The sequence below is a fragment of the Carlito syrichta genome, unplaced genomic scaffold, assembly GCF_000164805.1.
Source record: "Carlito syrichta isolate Samal-C Ts95f unplaced genomic scaffold, Tarsius_syrichta-2.0.1 Scaffold305227, whole genome shotgun sequence".
Classification (NCBI taxonomy): Eukaryota; Metazoa; Chordata; class Mammalia; order Primates; family Tarsiidae; genus Carlito; species Carlito syrichta.
Window position 1 is genome coordinate 289,362 of NW_007249323.1, and position 16,785 is coordinate 306,146.

General features: G+C 42.4%; 1 protein-coding gene across 2 annotated transcripts in view; it reads left to right on the top strand.

The window, feature by feature from the left end:
• Positions 1-16,785, top strand: part of LOC103263707 (transcriptional enhancer factor TEF-1) — a 186,977-nt gene that overhangs the window by 146,160 nt on the left and 24,032 nt on the right. For both annotated transcript variants that reach the window (XM_008061380.2, XM_021714105.1), the window contains exon 8: positions 4,896-5,069. In XM_008061380.2, the coding sequence (XP_008059571.1) occupies positions 4,896-5,069 (174 nt within the window). The remainder of the gene's footprint in view (positions 1-4,895; positions 5,070-16,785) is intronic.

The following is a 16,785-nucleotide window of genomic DNA, read 5'->3' on the forward strand; positions in this document are numbered from 1 at the left end:
TTGTTGCCTTGATGTGTTGATGACCGGTCATACCTCTCTTGAGTGCCTGGGTGACTTTCTTTGGATGAGACAGAATTAACTTGTTTTAGATATTGAGAAAATCTAGTCTTGGACTTTGTACACCTGAGTCCTTGCCCTGTTTCTGCTTATATGTTGCCCCTAATACTTGATTTCTTTTGTGAACTTTTTTGCCCCATAGAATAGAATTGTCCACGTGTGTGCGTGCACCACCTTCAGTTCTGGGGAAACTACCACTGCTGGAGAAAAAATGGGATTCATTTGGGAAGGAGGGAGGCAAGTAAAGAACCCACCGTAGTCCTCTTTCCTTTTTTTTTTTTTAAGTTGGAGTCTCACTCTGTCACCCAGACTGGAATGCAGTGGCACGCTCACGGCCACCATAGCCTCAACCTGCTGGGCTCAGTTGATCCTTCTGCCTCAGCCTTCCAAGTAGCTGGAACCACAGGCAAATGTCACCATGCTTGGCTAATTTTTTGATTTATTATAGAGAATGAGGTCTTGCCATGTTGCCCAGCTTGGTCTTGAACCTGTGGGCTCAGTCTCACCTCAGTCTCCCAAAATGCTGGGATTATAGGTGTGAGCCACTGCACCCGGCCAGCCTCTTTCCTTATAAGGAGAACTAGCAGGATGGAAAATAGTTAGAGGCTCACCAGATGGTTTTTAGAGTTTTAATTTCATTAAAGCTTGAACTCAAACATACCTAATAGATTTCCTCTTTTTAGCCTCTGAATTTAGGGAAAGAGGGATCCCTGACCTACCCAGGTTGAACTCAGGGGAAAGGGCGGTCTGTTTGTTTCAATGCCGTGGTCTCCAGGGTACCTTCTGTAGTCCTTTGTATTCTTAGAAACAAAGTCACCACCTCTTGGCAGAAATGAAGTCACTCAGATGCCAATGGTCAGGATTTGGTTTCAAGTCACCAGCCTTGGCCAGGCAGTGCCCGATTTCCTTTGGCAAAGACACCTGCCCCTTCTCTGTTCATTTCAGCCTTGGGCACAGAGGTAACCTCCTTAAAATAGAAACCTTTGAGGACTCTATCTGGTGCATTTTTGAATCGTTGTGCTTGTCCCGAATTCTAATTTAATTTCACAGAATTGTGAAAATGCCATTTAGCGCTTTTTTGTTTGTTTGCTTCCTTTTCTCAAATCAACTTTTGGAAAAAGTTGATTGAATGGCATGAGAAAGTTTCAGGTGTTTCTCCCGGGAGACAGTTTGGGATTGACGTGTGCAGCAAATGTGAGGCTGCGGCGTTGACAGGTCTATAATCTATTCTTAACTCCAGAACTATTCCTGGATGCGTGACCGCAGGCAAGCCAGGTCATCACTAAGCTTCTATTTCCTCCTCTGTAAAATGATTTAAATATACCCATCTCCAGTGTTGTCATGAGGTAGCAATCACCTGAGATCACATATATTAAAAGCACATTGCTCACGGTGCACCATGGACACGAGTCCCTTTCCTTCGGTTACAAGTGGGCTGTAATCAGGGATTTGGACAGTCACACAGCCTCACAACTTGCTCCCAGCTCTTGGCCTGTTTGTGTTTGTTTTTTCTTTGCTAGGCAGGAGAGTTAGGTAAAGTAGGGAAGTTCCTTTGTTTCTACTCCAGGATCTAGTTAATCCCACATGATAATAAGCCACAACAATTGTAACTTTAGGAGCTACAGTTTCTCAAACACTTCTTAGATGCCAGGCCCCTTCTGCACATTACTTCTTTGAATCTTCAAAATGGTTCTGTATTACAGGTCTTACATCCCCATTGCACATATGAGAAAACTGAGGTTTCAGGTTCGTGTCTGGCTCCAGAGTTTTTGTGCCTTACACTCAGCACCTTGCTTTTCAGCTACCTTCATGGCCCCCATCTGCCTGTGGTGATTTTTCACCCCCATTCACCTTCTCTTGAGGTCGGGGCCGGGGGTGGGGGGTGGTCCCTGTTTCCAACAGTACAGTGCAGGGGCATTTCAACGTCAAGAGCAAAACAACTTCAGGTTTCCCAGCTTCTTTGCTTCATTCACCCCAGCTCTGGTCTGGCCTTGAGCAGCTGGCAAGACAGAAGAGCTGGGAGTGGAGGGCCTGGCAAGATATGGGTCCCCAAGGCTCTGTGTGTTGCATCCTTTTCATAAGCTCCCAGCCTACAGAGAGCATTAGAATGGATAGAAACGGCGCCTCTAGAACTGGGTAGGGCTGGGAGCTGGCTGCAGGCAGAGGTTGTCTCTAAGGGTTGGAGGGATGAAACACAGATAGCCAGTTGTCCTGCTAATGAAGGAATGGTGCCTTCTGATGCAATGGTGGGTACCCGAGATTACCCAGGGCAGCCGGCCATAAGGCAAGCTCCACATTCAGTGATTCCTCTCTGATTTACTCCAGCATCTGTGTCCCCAACTTTGCCTGTCCTGTTTTTTCTCCTTTCGCCCACTAATGAGACTGGAAGCTCCCTACCAGCCACCATGAGGCTGTGCCTCATACATTTCTGGGGGCCGTTGTTTGTTTGTGGTTGAAAAGATGATGTGACAACATTTGAGAAAATTTATAAAAAGATCAAGACACTCCCCTCAACCCCCATAATCTCACTTCCTCCCACCCCCATCATCTCACCTCCCTAACACGATGACTTTTATTCTTTACCTTTATAGTCATTCAGAGGTTCTCAGTCTTATCTGAAATTCACCAAGCAGCCAGTCCTTGTAAGAACTTGATAGGGTTCTTTTTCACAGCACCTGTTACCATTTAGGATTTTTGAAGCCTTGATAAAGATGTCACTCTGATGGTTGAACAGGGGGAAGGACTTGGTCCTCTTCCAGAAGATACAGCCCCGGGCACACCGCCTACCCTCAGATGGGGTATCCGGCCTCCTGTTTTCAGCATCATGGTCAGAGATCCTTGGTGTGAATAACAGACTATGGATTTAAACCAGCACTTCTTTAGGGTATATTTAATAGGATTTTATGACCAGCTGAATTTGGGAAACTGTAGGTTATACAACATTTTTTTAAAAGTCTATTTATGACTTTTAATATGCTGATATTTATTGTGCATCTCAAAGAGACAAAGTTTTATTTTTATTTTTTAAATTTTTTTAGTTTAAAATTTTTTTTTATTTTAAAGATGTAAGAGTACAATTCAGGGTTAGGTATACAAATGTTAAGGTTTTATTTTTAAAATAATAATAGCTAGCATTTATTGAGTGCTTACTCTGTTGGATCTAGAATCTCTAATGAATTGTCTCTGTGAAGTATCTCATTTAAACCCTGTAACAATCCCATAAGTAGATGTTGTCACTGTCCCCGTTTCAGGGGACTTCCAGTGTTGTAGCTAATTTGCAGTGAGCGCAATGTTTTGGGCCTGAGCAGGCTCAGTCCAGACTACTTATTCTTAATCAATATGCAGTACTTCTCCCTGTAGGCACCTTTGCCCAAAGTCTTTGGTTATTTGGGACTTCCTGTGGCATTAGTATTCCAAAGGACAGTAGTTGAATAAGTACCGATTTCAACTTGGAAAGTGAACAGGGACTGTAGATGAAGGAAGATAGAGTTTTTCTTATGAACCCTATTGATTCTGAGGCCCCTGGAGTCCCTGCACCCCAGACTTCTTGGTCTTTGTCACATTAAATTGGTGTTACTGCCCATTCAGCAGCAGAGGCAGGCATGGAAGAGCTAGAGTTTAGCATCTAGACCAGTGGTTCTCAAACTTGGCTGCGTATTGGAATTCACCCAAGGAGATTTCAGTTCAGTCTGGGTTGTTTCTGGACATTGGTGGCTTTTAAATGCTTTTTGGTGATTCTGATGCAGTCTGGGTTGAAAACCATTGGTTTTTACACACTCTTTTGTGGTTTAGTTACTGTGTCTTATCCCAAAGCAAGGGGAAGAAAAGCTGTCCTTTGTGCATTAAATGACTTAACATGGTTTGAGGGCTATTATTTGTTTTTTTCGTGAGTGAGTGACCTATGTTCTTTTTTACCAGCCATATATGACTTTGCAGATTTTCTCCATGATCTGTACCCCTGATCCTAGCTCTGCACTGACAACTGCATATTAACCAGCCCTTACTCAGAAGTTTAGGGTTGGTTACTAAGGAAGCTGGTTATAAAGAGGCTCAGAACTCTCGGCTGGGCTCTGTGGCTCAGCCTGTTATCCCAGCACTTTGGGAGGCCAAGGCAAGTGGATTGCCTGAGCCTGTGGGTTCTAGACCATCCCGGGCAACTTGGCAAGATCTTATCCCTACAATAAATTAAAAATTAGCCAGGCGTGGTGGTGTATGCCTGTAGTTCCAGCTACTTGGAAGACTGAGGTGGAAGGATCTCCAGAGCCCAGCAGGTCGACGCTGGGGTGGCTGTGAGCGTGTCACTGTACTCCAGCCTGGGTGATGGAGTGAGACTCAAACTCAAAAAGAACTCTTACTCCTGCTGGAAGAAGGAAACAAGTACCATGGCCCAGAACACTGCATCCACTTTGTTGCTAGGGAAGCTGAGGCGAGAAGTGCTTTCTGGGTGATAAAATTGACTAACAATACGTAAATTTCTTGTAGGGCCCCAAAGAGTGTCACTGACATTTCCAGTTGGGTTAGGTAAATTGGCTACTAGAATTGTTTCTTGGTTGATAGTTGGGCAAACTAAACTGTTGTTTATTATTATGTCTGCAAAAAGCCTTTTTTAGGCATTTGGGGAAAGATATGCCCTTGTCAATAAAAGACAATGATTGTTTTAACCCTAAGCTATAATGGCTTTTCTTAACATATTCATCTTTTCAAAGGCACAGACCCTAGGCTGTTCAAGGCCTAATTCCGGAATTTTGAAACTCCTGCTCTTCATCCAGTTCAAGATGGATGAGTCCCAGGTTGATGAAAGGGTTTGTAATGGGAATGTTTCTGTTGGTTTTTTACAGTACAACAAACACCTCTTCGTGCACATTGGGCATGCCAACCATTCTTACAGTGACCCATTGCTTGAATCAGTGGACATTCGTCAGATTTATGACAAATTTCCTGAAAAAAAAGGTGGCTTAAAGGAACTGTTTGGAAAGGGCCCTCAAAATGCCTTCTTCCTCGTAAAATTCTGGGTGAGTAAGACAGTTGCTGTGATTTCTATGGTTTGTGTCTGAATGACCGTGTCCCTTGGGTTTGCACTGATTCACTGTTGTATACAGAATTGCCATGGTTCACAGGCTCGTACCTATGGGCTGACCTCTGCATCCACATGGTGCATGGAGGCATTCGCTGTCTCTGCCAAAGAGCAAGAGAGACAGGGTCTTTTTGGGCTTCAAGTCTCACTCATGCAGTGACTCACGGGTGGCTGGAGTCACAGTGGAAACCATGGGGCACTACACCTTCTTTCTGTTTCTTCTCACTACTTTAATTACAGCCGCCAGTAAATCCCATCAGGTCCCATCATGGGACCTGGAGCTGGGAGGAAGATAAAGTTACATGCCTGAAGATTTTGTAAGCTTCCAGATATAAAATGACTGTGCTGCATATATGATGGAGGACCCCCCCCAAAAAAATGGAATTATTTTTTAGAGGGCGGGCTGCTTTTGGTACAGGCTTCCCTGGCTAGGTAAGCATTCTAGGAACCCACTGGCATCAGTGTACCAGCTAGCATTGTTGTAAGATGCTGTGTTTGACTTCTCTGAAGCTTTTTTTTTGGGATATTGTGTAAATACTTTTGTCCATTTCACAATGGGAGACTTACAAGCGCACCTGTCCACACCGCACTGAATATTCAGCAGGTTTGGACCAATAATAGCATGATCCCCATGCTCCACCCTCCCTATTCACCCAATCTCGACCCTTGTGACTTCTTTTTTTGTTTCCCCGAATGAAAAAAGCCCTCAAAGGGAAACATTTTGCCAGTGTGGAAGAGGTGAAACAAAAAATGGCAGAAGCACTAAAAGGCATCAAAATCGACATGTTCATCAACTGTCTTGAGCAGTGGAAAAAGCATCTTGATGGGTGTATTGTATCAAGCATAGAGTACTTTGAAGGTGACTGACATTTAAACATGTAAGAATAAATATACAGTTTTCTGTAAATCAATTCTGGAGTTTTTGGGGGAGTGTTCCCCTCTTGTATGCACCACTTGTGCTTTAGAACTACATGGGCAGATTCCCTTGGCTGCGGGCGCTTTGCTGATGTCCCATGGTTAGTCTTTGAGGGGAGCTTTACTGCTCCTTTTTCACGGGTGGAAATGTGCTAATGGGGCAGGGAAGGCATAAGTTTAATGTGTGTCTACTGAGGGTCTGAGGGGATCAGAAGACCAGATAACCTGCTAGCACTGGGAGTTTGGAATTCTTCAGTCTTTTTTATTTCTTTTTGGATTTCTTGTAGAGATGAGGTCTTGCCAAGTTGCCCAGGATGGTCTCAAACCCATGGGCTCAGGCAGTCCTCTCACCTCGACCTCCCAAATTGCTGGGATTACAGACTTGAGCCACCGCGCCTGGCTTGGGACCTTTTTTTATATAGTGACTTTCGTTCATTGAATGGCCGCTGTGCACTAGCAACTGCAACTAAATGTTCTATGTGCGTTTCATCTTGTTCTTGAATCTGTAAGTGGAATATACCTCATATCCAGCTAAGAAAGCAGACTCAGTGATTACAGAGGACAAGCAACTGGTAGGGCTGGGTACCTGGAACTTGAAGTCAGGCAGCTGACTTCATTGCCTCTACTTTGTTTTGTGGCTGCTTAATACCCTGCAGATTTTGGCCACAGAATCTGTCAACCTAAGATTCTCCATATCTCTATCCCAAGCAAGTGCCCTATACAAAAAAAGTCCAGCAAATGTGAGAACAAATGGACAAGTTAAAGAAAAAATTATGATTTTGATTCCACAGGGAAATATTTGCACATTAAATTTACTTTGTTTAGTTCCATGATAACTAGATTTCCTTTTTTATGTGCATCTGTGCTAAAATCTGGATAGTAGATGTAGCCTTCTATTACTATCAATGGTCGTTGGATCCACATGGACAACCTGAAAAAAGCATGGACAACCTGAAAAAAGCAGTCAGTTACTTTCCTTTTTTACATTGGTGGCTACCTTCACAACTTGAATGGTGGTAGGAGAATCAGTTATATGATAATTTTCAAACTATGCCCCGTGAACCCCTGGGAGGGTTCCTCGGTATCCTTTCAAAGGACTGACAAGATCAAAACTGTTTTCTTTACAATACTGAGGCAGGATTTACCTTTTGCACTCTGTGTGTAGTCACACAGATGGTATAAAAGCAGTGCGGTACAACTGCTTTAGTATGCCTCAAAACAGTGGTTCTGCTACCAAAATGCATGCACGGTTTAAAGCAAAAAGTAAACTCAAGAATGTTCTTTATGAACACTGTTCATGTACGTGTTCATGGATATTGAAAATGAACACATGAGCCACTCACATCAGTGAAAACAACTGATGTTATTTGTAGTCAAAGACAAAATTCATGCTTTCCAGTGAAAGTTAGGATTTTGGGAAATTTGTATCCACCGCAGTGAATTTAACGACTTCCCCAATACTTAAAGACTTTTCGGATACAATCCACAGTGTAATTTGACATTGTGCTAGATAGACCAATGTATTGTAATGTTACAGAGTTAGAAAAGTTCACTGGTGTGGTTTCAGAATCCATATTCTAGAAATTCAGATTCCACATTCCACCTTAAGAAATGACTACCTCACGTTGAGTTGTGATGTAGTGTCAAAGAAAAATGACGCAGTGATCTGAAGAGCCTACCTCAAAATGTAAAATAGCACACCCCCTCTCGCTGTTAAAAAAAAAAAATTATAGACATGTTTAATTTTTTAAATAGATGTGTATTAACATATAAGGAACTTATTATTTTTTAAAATGTCGTCACAAATATTTTTAAATTTTCTGTTTTAATTTCCAATCCAGAAAATATAGATAGGCATAATCTACAATAAACAAAATATAGATAGAAAAGATCTACAATCAATAAATCTTGGAGATTCTCAATAATCTTTTTGGGTCTTGTTTTTGCAATATCATACATGATCATCAAAATGCTGCTAGAATGCTCACATCTGTTGTTGCAGTTTCAAGGAAAACCTTCTTGAGAATTTATTTTAGTTCGGGGTCAAGCTGCCTGTTACACTGATCATTCTTAAAAGCATGTCAAGGGGTCCTATGCTCAAAAAGTTTGAGAGCCACTATTATAAAGGATCTAAAAAGAGGTTGTGTATTCAAGTTAATTAAAAATGAATTAGAAATTGTAGGATATGATAAAAAGAAACCATTTTCAGTACCTTCAAATTAAACAGTAGTGATTTTAGTGATAATATGATTCCTGATAATTAGCATATTGTTTGAATATAAAGTAGTATAAAGAGTGCCTAGAAAGTTTTTTTTTTGTTTTGTTTTTTGTTTTTTTTGCTTCTGCTTCCAAAATTGCCCCTGTTTTACTCACTGGATGATTTTAATAAATGCTTTCAGTGACGGGGACCTTCAGCCATGAATCCCCAAATAATGAGGTCTAGATTGCAGATGCTTGGAGTGTGGTGGCTGGTGTGAGATGTGCAAATTTAGAAATAATTGCTCTGAAATCAGATACTTGTTTATTAAATTAAGATTTGCAGAATTAAAATTGAGCACTTCTATGAATGTGATAGAAAACATCACTCCTTCAGTATAATTGTTAGGAATACTTAACCTTTATAAAGAAATTCAGTTGTAATTATGTTAAAATAAAGGAGAGAAGACAATTTAAATTAGATTTGCAATTTGAAATTTCACTGGCTTTCTTTAATGTCTCAGTAAGAATGAATTACATTTAGAATATCTATCCTTGAATATCAGTAGGTGATTCCAGGGGTGATTCTAAAGCAAGTTTAACTCCCTTTGAAATATCATTTAGCAACTTGTTTAGCAGATTGTCTTAGTTTTTGTGTGAATTCAGTAAATGACAACAGAGACCCTGTACCCAGCCCTCCGCCTCCATTTTTCCTTTTGCTCTAAGTGCTTGAAGTCTCTATTCAAAATCGGACTCTTTTTAGAGTCGGAGTCCCAGATTGGAGTGCAGTGGCATGATCACAACACTCATGGCTCATGGCAGCCTCCACATTCTGGGCTCAGGTGATTCTTCCACCCAGCATCCTGAGTAGCTGGGACTATAGGCTCCCAGCTATTTTATTTTTATTTTTAATTTTTTGTAGAGATGTTTCACTGTGCTGCCCAGGCTGGTCTCGAACTTCTGGGCTGAAGCAATCTGCCTGCCCCAGCCTCCCAAAGTGCTGGCATTACAGCTGTGACTACCACGCCCAGCCTTCGGGCTAACTGTTAATTTTGTTTATTTGGTTGCTCCTGAATCCTGTTTTCAGAATGTCTGCCTCCTCCAGCCTGAGCTCTGTCAGGCTAGAGCAGGTAAAGGGTTTGCTATGGAAGAAATATTGCTACCTAAGTTAAATCTTAATTTTTAATAAGCACTTAAACCCAAGACATGGGTGCCTCAGCTTTTTGGTATTTGACACTTTGAGGTGAATGGGGTGGCAGTGAGCCAAGTAGCAGTCATTCCACTGGTTTCAGGGTGGAAGACTCCACTGCTACCCCAGATCTTGGGCCCCAAAACATATGTGAATGACAAAGTCAAGAATGCCAGCGTGGATGCCCCTCTGCTATATAAACCTTACAGTCTCTCATGATTTAATGGTGTAGGACACCCAGGAGTCCCTTAGAATGGCTGCATATCTAGTGAGACCTTTTTTTAAAGAGACTTACTGAGGCATAATTTATATACCATAACAATCACTCATGTTAAATGTACAATTTCATGATATTTAGAAAAATTGACAGTTGTGTAACTATACTACAATAGAATTTTAGAGTATTTCTATCACTTCAAAAAGATCCCCCGTGCCCATTTGTAGTCAATTTCTGTTCCTTCCCCCGGCCCCAGGCAGTCACTAATGTACTTTCTATCTGAACAGATTTGCCTTTCTGGGCATTCCATGTAAATTGAATCATTCGCTGCATTGCCTTTTGTATCTGGCTTCTTTCGCTTATTATGTTTTTTTGAGGTACATCTTTTGTATTGCTAAATACTGTCCCATTGTATGCATAGACCACATTTTGCTTTGTTTATTCACTAGCTGATAGACACATGGGTCATTTCCACTTTATGCTGTTATGAAGTCTTTGTGTACTAGTCTTTATGTGGACATACGGTTTCATTTTCTTGAGTAACTACCTAGGAGTGGAATTGCTGGGTCATATGGTAACTCTATCTTTAACATTTTAAGAAACTGCCAAACTTTTTTTTTTTTTTTTTGAGTTGGAATCTCACTCTGCCGCCCAGACTGGAGTGCAGTGGCCGCTCCCGGCCACCTCAGCCTCGACCTGCTAGGCTCCAGCGATCCTTCCACCTCAGCCTTCCAAGTAGCTGGAACTACAGGTGTGTGCTACCACACCTGGCTATTTTTTGATTTATTGTAGAGACGAGGTCTCACCAAGTTACCCAGGCGGGTCTCGAACCCTCAGGCTCAGTCATTCTACTCACCTCTGCCTCCGATTACAGTGCTGAGCCACTGAGCCCAGCCAAAACTGCCAAACTTTTAAAAAGTGGTCATTGCATTCTCACCAGTAAGATATTGGGAATTCACCTCCTCCAGTGGTCATTATATCTGCGAGTATTGGGGTAGGGAGAGATTACAGGAGACATCTTAGATAAGGGGCTGGTGAGTAAGACAAGTACATGTGAAGTGTATTCCCGGTGCACTGAGGTGCGTTGCTGCTGGGTCTTCCCTTGTGTGGGAAAGAAAGGTGGGTGGAAGAATTTGAAAAGGGTTTAGTTGTGGCAGCAGTAGGGAGCAGTCAGTGTTTTAACCATTTTCTAGCCAAGAGAGTAATGGGATTCTTTTGACTGGGTATTAGAGAGACACTCTGCACTTTGTCTTTTCTGTTTTTATTCTTCATACTTTCTCATCATCTCTCCCATTGGTTGCCTTTTTCTTTCCTTTTACCTTCTTTTTATTTGTTACTATACCTTTTAATTCTGCATCGTATTTAATTACAGAGAGAGGAAAGGCGATTTCGCAAGAAGAAGAGGGAAGGGACTCCTCCCCTCTTTCAGCAGTCTTTGAACCTGGCTAGTAACAAGTATCTCCTTTAAGCCCAGCACTGTGCCAGGCATAAACACATACTTGATATTATTTCATTCTTGTGAGCTCTGTGTGAGTATTCCCACTTGACACAGGAAGAGACTGAATCATAGAAAGGCAAAGTGACTTCTGCAAAGGCACACAGCTAATAAATACCAGAGTCCATGGTCTTCCATAAACCTACACATGACCTCCTCAGGGAACACGGCTCTGTCACTGGAAGTTATGCTAACACGGTGTCACTTAAATGGAAGCCAGTGGGACGCTCTGGTGTGTATATTTACATGAGGGCTAAGGTCTATTTTTATATTGTATTTTCTATGTATCATGATGCTTTGACATCTTTGGGAAAAAAACAACTTTCCAGCTGGGGAGAGACTGATCCTCTGGGTCTAGCCAATTCTTGGAGTAGCAGAGGGTTGATCGAGGAACATGCCTTTCATGTGCAAACTACTCCATCCAAAGCCAGACCTTCTCTATCTGGCCCGTTCCTCTCCCTTAATCATCTGCAGGGCCAGGTACCAGGCAACTAAGGACCACCCGTACAGAGGAGTCAGTCCTAAACTGTTCTCCCTGTTCTACCCTGCCTTACCCTTCCTGTGGAAACCCCAGTAAAGGCTCTAGCCCAAACTCTCATCTAGTCTTCTGCCTCCTGTCCACCCTGGTGTCTTTCCCTTGTGGTTCTGCGTGCCATGCTGGCCCTCCTGTCTTTAGGGCCTGTGACTGTAATAAACTTTGTTTGAACCTCTCTTGTGTCCTCTGGCCATACCTAAGTGACAGCAGCATAAAAGAATACAAAACATAAGGCAAATGAATTAGTATTACCTGGAAATGTAGGTTGCATTCTGAGACTTTCTAGAGCCGTCAGTGAAACCCTATTAATTGCCTTTAGGGAGAAAAAGCAGCGTTGTTTTTTGCATTGTGATTATAAAGGCAAGATAAAATTCTAAACAATCTTGGGAATATACAATGTATAATTCAATCCTAAGTACACTATGAATATATGATACGTGTTTATGTCGTTCTGGTTAAGGAATACACTAAATCTGATACACTGCTTTTCTTTCTTATGAAAACCCTTCTGTGTTGCCTATCTCATTACATTTCTAATTATCATTTTTTAATGACTATATATTTTCCTATTTATGGGGTATATCATAATTCAACCACTCTTATTAGATAATATGGCTTTTTTTTTTTTTTTTGAGTTGGAATCTCACTCTGTCACCCAGACTGGAGTACAGTGGCCGCTCCCGGCCACTGCAGCCTCGACCTGCTGGGCTCTGACGATCCTTCCGCCTCAGCCTTCTGAGTAGCCGGAATTACAGGCATGCGCTACCATGCCCGGCTGATGTTTTGATTTATTGTAGAGATGAGGTCTCGCTGCCCAGGCGGGTCTTGAACCCGCGGGCTCAGGCAATCCACTCACCTCATCCTCTCAAAGGTGCGGGATTACAGGCTGAGCCACCGAGCCCGGCTAATATGGCTTTTAATATATATTTGTAGCTGGGCTCAATCTCTAATTAAAGAGAAGCATTGAGATTGTTATTATGACTGAAGAGAAATTTTGGAACCAGATTTGTAATAAGTGAGGCAAACATTTGTCACTGGCAGATAGCCATACTTCCTTTTTCCTTATAAAACACTGATCAGGTGCTGTGTAGGCCCTGAGGAGGGAGAATGTCCACCCACGAGTGGACGGAGCCATGTTTCATTGCGATTCAGGCAGATGGGTTGCCAGTGACATGGCAGACAGTACAATTAATTTAAGATATAGGAAATGTCAACAGCCTTGCATTGATCATAGAATTCCCAGAGTGAAAAGAGGTGGGTGTGATTCAGTCATGCATCCTGAAGGACAAAGACTTAAGTATAGTTTGCAGCCGACTGTCAAAGGAGCTAATTTTTAGCCACATGAAGTTTACTTGAGGAAATAAAAATGATGTATTTAACCAAATAAGAAATGCAATTGAGGACAACCCCTTCGGGTCTCCTCCCACTGTGGGAGCTTTTCTGTACTCTCAATAAATCCTGCTTTCTAAAAACAAAAACAAAAACAGAAAAAAGAAATGCAATTGAAACTAATATTTTGGAGGGGCCTCAAAATTCTGCTGTCTGTCGTAACTGTCCAAGAGTTTCAAGATTAGGAACACTGATCTAATGAAAGCTGAATGCTTTTAGCATGCTATTCATAAACCTTACAACCCAGAACTACTCATAATAATCTTTACTGTGATTAAGACTTATTCTTAAATTTTAATTGGAATAATAAAAAAGAAAGTAATATGAAAACAAAATTGTATGAATTTGTATCCTGTTGCCAGGTTATAACAATTTTTTATTTATATTTAATAGAATATTTTCTTTTCTCTCAAATCATTATTAAATCAGTCCTATCTTAGAAATCATGATATATGATGTTATCCTATCATTATTAATAATGTTTTGCTTTTTAAAATTCCTGGAATTAGTGTTATTCGGCATAAACGATTAACAGTATGTTCACAGTCACTTAACTTACTTTCTTAACCTACTTTTTTTTAAAAATGGAAGAAAAAGCAAGGTTAGTTTTACTAGCCACAACAGATGTGAAAAGATTTTATAGAATGGAAAAAGGGGGAAGCAAGTTATCTGGATAGAGGACAGCCTTTAAAAGATGCTTTTATCTTGGTAGAAATGAAATCATGTTTGTTCAACAAAATGACAGCCATTGTAAATAAAACAACTGGGCTTTAATTAAGGAGAAGAAACTGGGCGCCCATGGAAACTGGCAGAATTACCCCTTCTCTACCCCCACCCTCATCTCTCTTTTTTTTTTTTTTTTTTGAGTTGAAGTCTCACTCTGTCGCCCAGACTGGAGTACAGTGGCTGCTCCCAACCACCGCAGCCTCGACCTGCTGGGCTCCGGTGATCCTTCCGCCTCAGCCTTCCCAGTAGCCAGAATTACAGGCATGCGCTACCACGCCCGGCTGATTTTTTGATTTATTGTAGAGATGAGGTCTCACTGCCCAGGCGGGTCTCGAACCCGCGGGCTCAGGCAATCCACTCACCTCAGCCTCCCAAAGGCGCTGGATTACAGGCTGAGCCACCGAGCCCGGCTTCCACCCTCATCTCTTAATGCCCCCCCTTCCCCCGCCTCCAGGAGTCCCAGCCTGCTTCTAATTGGATTCTGCGTGATTGAGGTTGGGATTGTAGACTGGAATCTCATTTGGAACCCAGTGTCCTGCTGTTATTCATAGGAGAGGGAGGGGGCAGTATGGAACCATTTACTTTCCACATGTCTTGAACTACTTTCAGTAAGCAAGGGTCTTTCAACTCAATACGTTTTCTTTTCTTGTTTTTTGAGTCAGAGTCTCACTCGGTCACCCAGGCTGGAATGCAGTGGCACGCTTACGGCCACTGCAGCCTCGACCTGCTGGGCTCAGGTCATCCTTCCACCTCAGCCTTCCAAGTAGCTGAAACCACAGGCATGTGCCACCATGCCTGGCTAATTTTTTTGTTTGATTTATTGTAGAGACAAAGTCTCACCAGTTTGTCCAGGCTGATCTCGAACCCCTGGACTCAGGCAATTCTCTTGCCTACACCTCTCAAAGTGCTGGAATTACAGGTGTGAGCCACTGCGCCGCCCACCTTTTTTTTTCTTTTTAATCAGGGTCTCATTCTGTTACCCAGGCTGGGGTTCAGGAACACAATCACAGCTCACCAAAGCCTTAACCTCCTCGGTTCAGATGATCCTTCTGCCTCAGCCTCCTGAGTAGCTAGGACTACTCCATGCCCGGCTAATTTATTTATTTATTTTTAAACTTTTATAGAGATGAGGTCTCTCTATGTTGGCCAGACTGGTCTCTAACTCCTGCGCAGTCCTCCCTTCTCAGCCTCCCTAAGTGCTAGATTACAGGCATGAACCACCACACCTGGCCAGGTTTTCCATTTCTCTCTACTTCTGTCTCATTTCAAAATGTGTTAAGTTCTGAAGTTAACTGATCAATATAAAGAGATGGAATGATTTATTTGGAAAGATGAGCAAGAAATATCACCATATTCAGAAGTGCTTGTGGGACTATTTCATGTTAAATTTTTTTTAGTAGACTGTGGTTATGTGATGACCTTCACCCAGAGTCAATCAAAAAAAAAAAATCATCTCTTGATAAGCAGACCCTGCACAGGAATAGGGGAATCAGTACATCTGCACATCCACCCATTCTGGTTTGCATTCATAAAAAGAATATCTGGAGCTTGTGAACACTTTCTACATTGGCTAGCTGGTGTGGCCTCCTGGGTTCCCCAGCCCTGTGTGCTAAACTTCTTTGTAGGCTTTAGGGGAGCTGGGATTCTGTCTGTGGCCTCTTTTTAGTAGTACAAGGTGTATAATAGATTTTCAAGGTTTGTTTTGGGGGGTTTTTTTCCCCCTAAGTTAATTGACTGGAAAGTTATCTCATTCAGTAAATAGTCCTGAAGAAATTGCTGTACATCAAGCAATCTGTCTGCTCGCATTAGCACCTAATGGTTTGTTGAAGAGTCATCCTAAAGCAATTTATAGGAGGAGGAGATCTCAAGAGATACACAAAAGCTTTTTCCTGCTTTTTTTCCTGATCACTGGAAGTCATTCAACACTCACTCACTGAACTTGACTTTGCTTCTAGAGAATGGGGAAGCAGACATGAGCAAAGGGTTATGACTTGCATGGTCTGGCGAGGCATGACAAGTGCTGGAAGACACATGGGGAAGACACATGGCAGCCCTATGGGGTAGGAACTGTGGTGGAAGTATGGACAGAGATTTCAGTGGTAGAGCAGACGTGGAACCCTTTTTGCCTGAGAACATTCTGGAATGCCTCACCAAGACATGGCATTTGAACTGAATCTTGAAACAATGTAGTTGGCTGGGCACAGTGGCTCACGCCTGTAATTCCAGCATGTTGGAAGGCTGAGGCAGGGGAATCATCTGAGACCGGGAGTTCAAAACCAGCCTGGGCAACATGGCAAGACCCTATCTTTACAAAAAATAAAAACATTAGCTGGGTGTTGTGGTGTGCAACTGTAGTCCTAGCTACTTGGGAGGCTGAAGCGAAAGGATTCCAGAAGCCCAGGAGTTTGAGGCTACAGTGAGCTATGATCATGACACTATACTCCAACCTTGGCAACAGAGCAAAAGCCTGTCTATAAAATAAAATAAAATTTAAAAAAGAATTCAATCAGTGGAGGGGGAATGGGAAGGAGTTTTCAGGGGCTGTGGATACTTGCGCAGAGATAGAGAATCCTCCTAGGAGACTGTAAGTGGTTTCAATGGCCACTGGGGCTTATGGAACTTGGAGAATGGGGAGCGATGAGGGTGGAAACGTTGGTCATGGTCATTTATCTTTAAAGGACCATCCTGTGCTGGGCGCAGTGGCTCACACCTGTAATCCCAGCATTTTGGGAGGCAGAGGTGAATGGATTGCTTGAGCCCGCGGTTCGAGATCAGCCTAGGCAACTTGGCAAGACTTCATTTCTACAATAAAAATAAAAAAAATTAGCCAGGCGATTCCAACTCGAAAAAAAAAAAAAATGAGGCATGATGGTGCACACCTATAGTTCCAGCTACTTGGAAGACTGAGACAGAAGGATCACCTTAACCCAGCAGGTTGAGGATGCAGTGGCCGTGAGCACTCCAGCCTGGGCAATAGAGTGAGACTGACTAA